General features: G+C 38.5%; 1 protein-coding gene across 2 annotated transcripts; it reads right to left on the bottom strand.

Annotated features, from left to right (window-relative positions):
* Positions 1 to 2,735: 2,735 nt before the first annotated feature.
* LOC308105928 (CD209 antigen-like protein C) lies at positions 2,736 to 7,472 on the bottom strand. Of its 2 annotated transcripts, none has more exons than XM_080456894.1 (7): positions 7,415 to 7,472; positions 6,826 to 7,007; positions 6,277 to 6,387; positions 5,314 to 5,433; positions 4,326 to 4,468; positions 4,111 to 4,217; positions 2,736 to 4,008 (listed from the first exon to the last, which is right to left on the bottom strand). In XM_080456894.1, the coding sequence occupies exons 2-7, from the start codon at positions 7,004 to 7,006 to the stop codon at positions 3,885 to 3,887; spliced, it is 786 nt and encodes a 261-aa protein (XP_080313020.1). In that variant the 5' UTR covers position 7,007; positions 7,415 to 7,472; the 3' UTR covers positions 2,736 to 3,884. The 2 variants fall into 2 exon arrangements, with proteins under 2 accessions (XP_080313020.1, XP_080313021.1); XM_080456895.1 differs by having other exon boundaries at positions 6,277 to 6,384.
* Positions 7,473 to 11,567: the final 4,095 nt, after the last annotated feature.

The raw sequence follows: 11,567 nt of genomic DNA, 5'->3' as shown, positions 1-11,567 counted from the left end.
ATGACACCATCTGGGTCTGTATGTATGTCACTATGTCCTCCAGAGGGTGCTGTTGTTGCTCAACTGTGCATGGTTGGCATGGATCTACTTGACGTTCTCATTGTTGTAGATGAAGTTGCAGGGTCTGTTTGGAGGGAAGGGAGCATTTGTCACTGCTCATAGGAGAACCAAAGTCACATGTCTCACTACTGAATTTATGTTGATTTCTGCAGTGTGAACCATAACCACACTGACCATGCGCTGTTAGCCACATCCAGGGGTGGAATTTTGGTTAAAAATGTTGGGGTTGACACAGTTAATACAGGCACATATCCTGTCGTTTTTTCAGATATCTCTAACCGACATCCCATTCATGAAATGGATGGTTTTAACTAAAATATTGTATACAGCAAAAAAATTGGAAATGTATCCATATATTGACTCTCAGGCAGTGTGTGTGTGTGTGTGTGTGTGTGTGTGTGTGTGTGTGTGTGTGTGTGTGTGTGTGTGTGTGTGTGTGTGTGTGTGTGTGTGTGTGCAGAATAATACTACTCTGGAGATGGGTGGGGGAGGGGATGAGTTGGGATTTTTTACCTATTGCATTTAGGTCACATTTGCACTAATGTTGGCTTGATATACTGTATATCCTACACCAGGGTTCTTCAACGTTTTCAGGCCAAGGACCCCCTAGCTGAGAGAGAGATGGAGCAGGGACCCCCTCTATATTGTATAAAATTTAGTTTCAGATTATACTTTTTTTGTTTACTTGGTCTGCTCTGTTTTTCCCTCTACACACCTATACATCTTTGCCAAAAATAGCAGATCTACAAGCTTGTAGATCTGAAATTTTTTGGCTAAAGTTCTCCTCAGAAAAGGGATGCTAGGGTTCAAGTGGTTAAGGTATAAAAAAAAATCATATCACACAAAGATTTGGCGGACCCCCTGTAGTAACTCTGAGGACCCCCTAGGGGTCCCGGACCCCCTGTTGAAGACCCCTGTCCTACACCACAAAGCAACATGAATATTAAAATGTGTATGAATTTTTAAACTAGAGAGTACTGCCCCCCCGCCCAAATGTGTTGTTTTTATCTTATTTTCATTGAATGTTTTTAATTTATTTTTATGATCTTTCTTTTTTGTGTAACACACTTTGAGTTGCATTCTATGTATGAAAGGTGTATATAAATAAACATCATTATCATCAGTGTTGGAATAGTTACTACAACAGAGTAATATGTTACTTATTACATATTACTTGTTTAAAAAGTAATGTAGTTACTTTACTTATTACTCCCTGCCAAAAGTAACTAGTTACTTATTACTTAGTTACTTTTTTTTTCTCGCCCCCAGTAATTGCATCCTTTCTCCCCAAAAGTCTGACTTTGCATTTTCAACATTAGCAGTTGTTTTTTTTCTCTTTTCTGCAGCCTACATTGTAAAATCCTCATTGTTGATTTAACTCTGAAAAGTGTTCTGTACACATGACGGGTCCATTTGGTTCTATTTGTACACTCATTTCAATTATATTAACACTAAGACTTTTACTGTGTATGAATTCATAACTTACAGACTAAATGAAAACCATTTGACTATGAATTGAATACTAAGGACCTCAATGGAAACAAGACCGCAAGGACTTTTTTGGAAGTATTTTAAATGTATTTCATGTATTGTTTGCCTAAAAAAATAAGCAACCAGGTCTATGAAAACAAGCGACTAATAGCCAGGCCACAGTGACCTATATATATATATGTGTGTGTGTGTGTGTGTGTGTGTGTGTGTGTGTGTGTGTGTGTGTGTGTATATGCCACAGTCAGTGACCTATATATATATATATATATATATATATATATATATATATATATATATATATATATATTGAAAATAGCCAACCTACAAGCTTACGGCGCGTCTTCATTGGTTAACAAGTCGCTTATAATAAGCAGACATGGCAACACTATTTGATCCGGTTTAAGGCCCGCCCTTCCGCAGCTGATAATTCACACATAGACAAGTGCGCAACGTTTCCATATCCGCTCTAGACCGGATCAGCAAGCAGCCTGCATAGCAACTGGATCCCAACCAGTCTACCATTATATCAATTGACCAAAAACAACACAGGATCAAATAAACACACTCAAACCCAGAGTACCACCAAGGCTCGTGAAAAAAAGTTATAAATTACTTTTTGAAAAAAAGTAAAGGTAATAATATTACTCAAAACGTGAAAGTAATTAGTTACGTTACTAGTTACTGGGAAAAAGTAATAATATTACTTTAAGTTACATATTACTTTAGTTACTTTCCAACACTGATTATCATTATCATTACATCATTGTATTTTGAATTGAAAACTATTTGAACACACAAAACGCTAAAAACGGCCATAGCCAGGTAATCTTTTGTGTAAAAAGCCCATTGAGATTGGGGCGTTTTTAGCTCAAGGAGTGGTTTTGGTGCAAAAAAAAATGCTTGCAATGGATTCAGAATCATAAAAACACCCTAGTTTGACCCCTCACATGCTACTTAAAACAGAATTAAATTTTGTTTTTTTTTCCCCGCATAAGGTTATGGTGGGTACCCCAACTTTCAGCAGCTGTCAAAAATTCCCCTAGGGAAACTGCATTTCAGTCTTTATGAGATGTGTTACTAGACACCCAAACACATTGGTGAAGAAATTTCTTGGTAAGGAATTTATTCCAAGATTTGACATTATTCTGATAATATTCCATGACTAAGAGTGCTGGAACATAACTACAAGTTCATTTTCAAAACATTTTTAACCCAGTTTGTTTAAATAAGATGTCCCAGGAGTATTTACCTTTACGCAATAGATGTAAATTAACTTTGGGTACATATTCACATATGTTCTGGTTTTGTTCAAAGATTAAACTCTTTTGGCAAACAATTCATGCTTTAATCGAAACAATTTTTAAGTTCAAATTGAGGAAATCTCCTCTTTTGTACCTCTTGGGAGTTGACTTAAATGTAATTATGAGCTCTCCACATCTCCACAGAAATTGTTTGATTTGTTTAGATTTTTGGCAAAGAAATGTATTTTAATTTTATGGAAGACCGATAATATTCCAACTAAACATATGTGGATGGCCCAAATAATGTCTCTGTTACCTCTGGAGAGGCTTAAATATGAGATGCAGGATAAGGCAGAGTTTTTTTTTTTTTTTTTACTTTTTATGGAAGAGAGTAATTGATTCAGACCGGTTCCAAGATCTTTATTTAGGCTGCCTTGTCATGATGAAGTAAGTGACATCCCACCCTCATTTGCGCACACGCATACGGGGGACGCCGCAGATTTTTGGCCTGTCTCACTGTTCGGATGTGGGAGGATGGTGGCGGGGTGCCCTGTGGCTTCTGTTGGTTCCGCCGTGGGGTGGCGTTGCCCCGTTCCATAGCACTGGGCATAAGACTTGTGTTCGGTGGTGTGGGTCGAGGTTTCCGACATCGCCAGTCCGTGGCGGGGGGCTGCAGGGGCGTGGAGCTGCACATTGTTGTCCTCCCTCATCGGTGTGGTGGGATACGTGCTAGGGATTTTGCTGCGTCCCCACCTCCCCCATTTCTGAAGCTTTACCACTTAATAACTACCTTTTTATATTTAACTTTTTGTTATACTGTTTTTGTTTCTTATGCATATGATTTTCTGTATGTACACTGTTTTGTATGTAGGTCTGTCTGAGGCTGTTGCAGTCCTGTCGAAATGTAAAATGAAAAATCCCAAAAATAAATGATTATATAAAAAAAAGGAACTACTGTAAATGACAGGGTCATCCCTATGTCCCCATGGTTCTATGTTCCCTCAGTACTAGGTTGGGATTCACACAATGTTCTCAGCTTTTCTACTAATTGTTACAGTATAACTTCACAAGGTACAACAAGTGGTGGAAACATCACTTCTCACAGATCCAGCGGAAGCCATATTCACATTTTGCATCTATCCAGTCTCCTTGGACGTGATTGTACACTACACAGTTACGGTCTGCATTGTTATCAGGACTTCCACTGGCCCAGTACCTGCAAAGTAAACAACATAATATAATTTATCACATCCACTTAGGCACTCACTTACTGTGATGTTGATAGAATTACAATAGAAAGACTTGTACAATGTCTCACCCTGTTGTTGTCAATGGTGTACCATCCACCCATGTCCAATTTCCCTCAGCTTTGTTCAGACCGATCCAAGATGCTCCTCTCCCACTGGACAGGCTTTTGATGAATTCCTGATGATTTGTCCATGATTGAACCATCATTAATTTTCAGTCATGCATTAATGGTTCATTATAATCACTGAATTATCACATTTATATGTATGGATGTTGCACACTAACCTGCTCTTTTGTACGGTTAATGATCACCAGATCTGCTCCTGACTTCAGACAGTGCTGTCTACCTTCCTCCCAAGTTTTCTCTTCAGACGATCTCTGATAACATCTGGATCCAAACTTCTGCCATCCATAGGAACACACCTTGTCTAAACATCAGACAGGAGGATTATTGATGGATTTCAATTTACTGATAATCAAATCTAGCTCATATAATAATAATAATAATAATAATAATAATAATAATAATAATAATAATAATAATAATAATAATAATAATAATAATAATAATAATAATAGTAGTAATCCAAAAAAAACTGAATAATATTACCTGAATGACTTGGTTTAAGTCTACTACCCAAAATATATATAACTGTGAGGCAAAACCCTAGAATAAAGACTTCATTTGATTTGTTTCTTTTATATAATGTTTCTATTACCAAAGACTCTTTTTTCTTTTTCTTTTTGTTCTAATGAGTGATGTAATGGTGGGATATCATTCTGTCTACAGTTTAATTTAAGAAAATCACAGTGGAGATACCACTACATCCCTAACAATTAAAATCAAAATAATAGTGCACTAATTAATGCAACTAGGAAAAAAGTGCCCTTTGGGCTCTGTGTTGTTAGCAGTGTTGTGTTGTTGGGGCAAAAAATAATTATTTGTGTACCAGCACTGAAGGTGTGTTTTGAGTAGTGGATATGGTTGATGTGAGTAGAGAATGTGGGTTAAATCCAGAAGGGTAGTGGGCAATGGAAATGAGATAGCGTTTGTTGTTAGATTACATGGTTTATTGTCATGTTGTAATAGAGGACGGTGAGGTGTTAAAAGCAGCGTACTGAGCAATAATTGTACCAAGTCTGGAACTGGTTGGATTACTGGTGTGCTGTGAGAGCCGGCACAGCCGAATGGCACTCCATGGCCCTCGCCATGGGTTATGGGTCCGTTCTAATAGAAGGATATCCCTTCATAAATGTTTGTATCCTGTCTCACCTGCTGCCTCTCTGAGTTGGTTTACTTCACTTTTTAAGTGGTCTCTCTCCAGGGTCAGATTATTATATCTTGTCTGTAAATTGTCATGTGTGATCTGCCACTGCTTATCGGATGAATTATCTGCAAAGGACAAAAGTGGTGATGATAAACACAGTTGTTGCTACTGTTCATGATGAGGTCAAGCATCTCCGTTAACACATTCACTGCGGGAGGGTTTCTAAAACAGGCTGCAGCCTCTGCCAGCATTTTTTACGATTTTCTTACCTTTTCAAGTAGTCACAGAATATTTTCAGTGATCACGGTCCTCACGGTGATCCCCTCATTACACACACAGGGGTCTCGTAGAATTGAAAAATATCTGATCGCGGTAATCCGTTCCATAATTGCAGCCAGTTGAAAACAACACAGGAGCCAAGATACCGAATATTTCCCAAATACTTTAACCAATTAGTGAATGGAGCAGTAAATCTTTGGATCACGTTATCTCCTGGTTCTGATGTAAAAAAAAACGAAGAATAAGAAAAAATATAAAAATTGGCAGGCAAGTGGTGTTTTTTTAAATGACTTTTTAAAACGTTGTTGGCAGGCAATGTGTTAAAAAGGAGCTTTGAGAAGAAGAAACCGTAATATTCTTAATCAGGTGTGTATTCATGTGAATATAGGTCTCGATGTGGATAATAAATAATAAAATAATATGATGTAAATAATAATAATCTAGGCAAACCACACTATACAGTTAACCACTTAAGACCAGTACACTTTGTCCTGTATGGCAAATAGTGAAAATAGACTATCTACAAGTTCACAATGAGTCGCATTGCAATGTGAGCCCGACTATTGCAGCTATTTTTGAATACGGAAAAAAGGAGAACATTTTGGAAGACTTTTATTTTGCCCAAAATGGAGATTCCATGGTTTAAGTGGTTAAGCATAGTAGGGTGTCATTGACCACCGGATACTCACAGTACATGGCCATGTCTATGGTTCTCACTGCTTGAAGAAGAAACAGCAGAGTCAGACAAACTGCAGCCGCTCTGAAGATGCCTCTCTCAATGACGATGGCTCTCTGACCTACTGGTAGATATTAGTACAATAGAGTTACAGTTAATTGAGTTACAGTAGAGGCTTTAATATGACCAGCTTGTTGATGTTTCAGTCTATATATTGTTGAGTTAATATTATATGGTGATTTGAGGCAATGCACGTATAATCCCTTCATCTTCAATTTCTGCAGAAAAGTTAATATATCTAATGTACAATAATACAAACAGAATAAACAGAATATATCTTTACCGTACAACATGAAACTGTGACTTAAAATTAAATAAAAACAGGTCACATCTTGAAAGAAGTAAAACACAAGGAGAAACAGGCTCTTTATGTTTGTGTTTCTTTTGGTTGTCCAACATGGTGGCATGTCCCTTGTAACCATACTACTACTATAAATATTGCATGGGAGACAAGCCATGCTGCAGTACTGATGTGAGAACACTGTAATGTGTTATTGTGTACCTTGATCTCCTGTAACCTCCTGTAAGCCAGAGCCTTGGTCCCTGACACGGTCTGCTCTTTGTTTGCTGCGTACCACGCTCACCTCCTCCTCTCCTTTCACCCCCTGCCTCTTCTCCCTGACTCCTCCATCGTACCTCACTCTCTTTGAGGTTCCTGGCTTGTCAGAAATATGTGTAGACATCCTGAGGAACATTATAAAAAGTAGTTGAATTAATTGGTAAAATTACATGTTAAAGGGATAGTTCACACCCAAAATTATTATTTTTTTATCCATGAATTCAAGTCTCCATGGGGTGACTAATCGATAGGAAAAAAAGTAATGTTTTGGGTGAACTATCCCTTTAATAAAATACAATTTACAATTTACAATTTTGGCATTTAGCAGATGCTGTTAATCCAGAGCGATTTAGGAAAACACAAGGTAATGCATCAAATGCATATATAAATAGTAATCTAGGATCATAGGTAAACCAAGAACCTATCCTCAGTCTAGGCAAGTGCTACGGCAAGTAAAAACATATATTATGCATTACTGAACATGATTGCAATATACTACTATATTTTGTATATGTTTAAATGTTATACTCACTTCCTGTCCTAAACTGGGCTTCACTGTTGCAGGATCGTCTGAGCTGCTGTCTGTTCTTGCCTGGCTTCAACACGAACTCAAGCACATTGTTTTGTGCGCACTTTTAATGTATGTGTATGCACGTGCATGTGGTCACACCCAGTGCATGTGCATGTGTTCACACTCAGTGCAGAAAAAAGACTTAAAGGGATATTTCACTTTCAAAAAAACTTTTGCTCATTTTATCGTCTACTCAGGCTTTTGTGAGCCCCCCAGACCGTTTTTAAGTTGCTAGATTTAGTATTTAGATATTTGATAATCATTTTATCAGACACGCCCCCTTCCTATACAAACCCATTATAACTTCAAACTCCATTTTTAACCCGTTAGATTCATCAAAAACATCCGTCCTTGGTTCTGCTGACTCACCCTGCCCTCCTAATACGTGAGGGGGCCGTGTTTTTTTTATTACTTTTTTCATTTATTTTATTTAATTCTTTTAATGTATTTAATTTTTTTCATTTTCCAAAAAATATATAAAAAGTAAATGAAAAAAGTTAAAAAAAACACGGCCCCTCACGTATTAGTAGGTCAGGGTGAGTCACCAGAACCAAGGACGGGTGTTTTTGACGAATCTAACGGGTTAAAAATGAAGTTTGAAGTTATAATGGGTTTGTATAGGAAGGGGCGTGTCTGATAAAATGAATATCAAATATCGAAATAATGAATCAAGCAACTTCAAAACGGTCTGGGGGGCTCACAAAAGCCTGAGTAGACGATAAAATGAGCAAAAGTTTTTTTGAAAGTGAAATATCCCTTTAACCGCAGAATGTATGTGTGAACTGAGGAACTGAGGTAGCTGTCAGCTGACCTCTTCTGTTCCACAGACAGTGGAGTTAAAACAGCAATAGCAAGACATTTAGCCATTGATGCACAAACATCTGGAGGAGAAAGTGAATAAGAAGTTATCTCCACGTCCTTCAACAACTTGATCCAGACTGATGGGTCTCATTTTGTACCATTTTCTGATGGATCTAAAGTGTACCATTTTCCATTTGTATGTCAACTAGAAGTTGACAAACAAATCGCCTAACTTTTTTTAACCAAATTAGGTCCTATGTTTCCTCAGCCCTACAGTATGTTCCCCCATCCCAAATTAGACCCTAGGGGCTCTAGGGTTCTGTGGCACGCTCTACCCGTTAACCTTTACCCGCGATTTTCAACCCATTACCCGTTAAATACGGATAAGGGAGCTGGCGCTGTCCCTAAATGCTATTCTGCACCTGCACCTGCGGTGGAGGCGTGCCGTGGGCGTGTTGTTGCTATATCCCCAAAATTGCTATATTGGGTGCGGCTTTGGGAAAGCTCCCCGCAAGAGCGCACAGACTGCAATGGATTCGTGGAGACGGCCAGGACGCACAGCATGCACCTCTCTCTACTAGGCTATTATTGTCAAATGTCAACACATATCTGTGATTCTAATTTTACTATAATCAGCCGAAGGGAGGGTGTCAATTCCTTGTGTCAATTGTATTTATTTAAGATGATAGTCTATTTAAAGAAGACAATTTGCAAAAATATAAAATTCTCTTTAATCAGTAACATGTAGGTGATACTTATGTCTATCAAATGTGGTTTTATTGAAAGGCAATCAAAGTCCAGAGCTTAGAACATCGGGTGTGTGTGCTCCATGTAAAATCCCCTCAGTGCGGCTGCAGAGTTGTTGCCAGAATTTGCGAGAAATAAGCAACCAGGTCTATGAAAACAAGCCCAAAAGAAGCGACTATAATAGGCCACATGAGCACTTCAAACCTATATATGTTGTCCATTAAACAATGTGCATATTTATATACTTTGGCTATTTGAAAATAGACGATCTACAAGCTCACAACCGTTCTACCATTATTTACAAGCAACTTCAGAAAAACAAGCCCAATGTGGCTTATAATAATCAAACCAGGCAACACTGCAGACAGGGAGATAGGAGAGTGTAAGATTGGATTGGGGATAATGGGTAGTGCAGTCTTCTCTTAAAGGTAATGGCATCTGGCACGGTGATTGGTTTTATCATTGTAACGCCCAAACCACATATGCACAGTGGTGGACAGTAACGGAGTAAATGTACTTGAGTACTGTACTTAAGTACAGATTCTGAGAATCTGTACTTTACTTGAGTATTAAATTGTTTTAATACTTATTACTCTTACTTGAGTACATTTCCAAGACAAATATTTTACTTCTACTCGAGTACATTTCTAGGAAGGCTGTAAAGTACTGAGTACTTTTAGGTTGGCTGTTTCTTTTTACCACACTTCTGCTCTCACATTAGCCGTGTTTCTGGCTTCCCCCTCCGCTCGCCTCTTTGTTACATCTTGTATGGGTGTATAGGCAGGGGTGAGCTGAAGGGGGTGTCGGCGACCCCTTAGTTCTTCTGACACTATGGGGGCTGCATGGGGGCTCGCGCGAGCTCCACATGCACGCGCGAGCACACACCGTCAGCCGCCCGCGAGCCGTCAATCATTAACACAACAATGGCCTCAACCTGGCTGCTTTGCATAACATTGCGTTCTCACTTATGTCCTCAGTTACACTGTATTAACAGCCACACATAGATACCATCGTTTAGCAGAGGACGCAAGAACGAGAGCTGTACCAGAAACTCACACGGTTATCCCTGACCGTTGTTGGAAGTTCTTGTGACTGTTCAAATGATTGTTAAAACCACTGTTGAAAGCAATGTAAGTGAAGTTGTCATCTTGTGTCTTTAAAAAAAGATAAAGTCATTGAAGTAAAGATGAAGTAAAGTTGTCTGATTATTTTAAGTACTTATGTGTGGGTGAGTCTATGTAAAGGAAAATAAAATAATTGATTAATTGAAACAAAAATAAAAACAACAAATTAACAATGCAACAAAATAATAAGAAATATAAATACATTAATAATCACATGTTGAATACAGTATTTCAACTAGCACTAAGCTGAGTGGCTATGTGCACATGCCCGCGCGCGTGCACGTGCGGGCGCGCACGTGCGCGCGTGCAAGTGACGTCATAAAATATAGCCCCCATAGTTTAAACATCCACAGCTCACCACTGTGTATAGGAGTAAAATAATTTAGTTCTGGTTCCTCAGTCATTTCTATTTTCGTTTTTATAGGTGATTCTGCAGGCTTTGTATAATGTAGTGGTTCTACAAGCAAGCACATCATTGCATGCAGACAGTGCAGGTTGTTTCAGAGAGTTACTTCTCTGAAACAGAGTTACAAGGTCCTATAAATTCATTGTGAAAACATTACAGCAATTCATTGATATAAAAAATAAGAAATGTACTTCTACTTTTACTTTTACTTTTACTTGTACTTTAAGTATTTTTTTAAAGCGTGTACTGTAAAATAAAATATGACATAAGATTTACTCAAAGAGGCACTATGTTACTTTTTTTTAATGAAATTTTCGTTTTGTCCCATCTGTATGGTAGAGTATGTTAATACAATATAACTTATACAATTGGGGTGGTTTTGTGTGTGCGTGTGGGTACATATGAAACATCCTCTGCTCTCATGAGAGCAGAGGATGTGGTCAAGAAGGCTGTAGATGTCTACTGAGAAATGACAGATGTTGAAACCTTCAACCTAACCACATGCCTTGCAAACAACACCTTCCTCTCTGCAACCACCATCTCTGCAGGCATGGATGCCGATTTATGTTAGGTGGGTAGGGTACTCAACAACAAGTCACACACACATCAACCAAGTTTTAACCCCTTAATCAGAAATACCTGATGAATGTCAGTTGGCAATAAAATACTTTTTTGCTGTAAGTGAAGACAGTGTTCGCGATCACCATTCTTTCCTGTCTAATGCACTGGCTGCCTCTGTTCACAATAACACACGGTATCAGAGCGGGTACATCATACATGCTGTGCACGTTACAAAGCATCACACAATAGTCATCCGACCGACACATTTCCTGTGGGTGCTCGGCTTTCTCCATGGGTGCTCGGGCTCCCCGGCACCCACAAGATTGTCGCCAATTTCTGCAGGTCTCTGCACAAATATATATATATATACTGAACAGAGAGAATGTTTTTTTTTCTATGTCAACTGTATGCATGCAGAATGAGCATGTAAGGTGTTGTGTCATATGACCAGATGTTACTTACGATCTGGTGAAAA

Source organism: Gymnoscopelus braueri (genome assembly GCF_963280865.1).
Source record: "Gymnoscopelus braueri genome assembly, chromosome: 18".
NCBI classification, from domain to species: Eukaryota; Metazoa; Chordata; class Actinopteri; order Myctophiformes; family Myctophidae; genus Gymnoscopelus; species Gymnoscopelus braueri.
The sequence above is the reverse complement of the archived record's forward strand: the minus strand, read 5'-3'. Positions and strand labels throughout refer to the sequence as shown.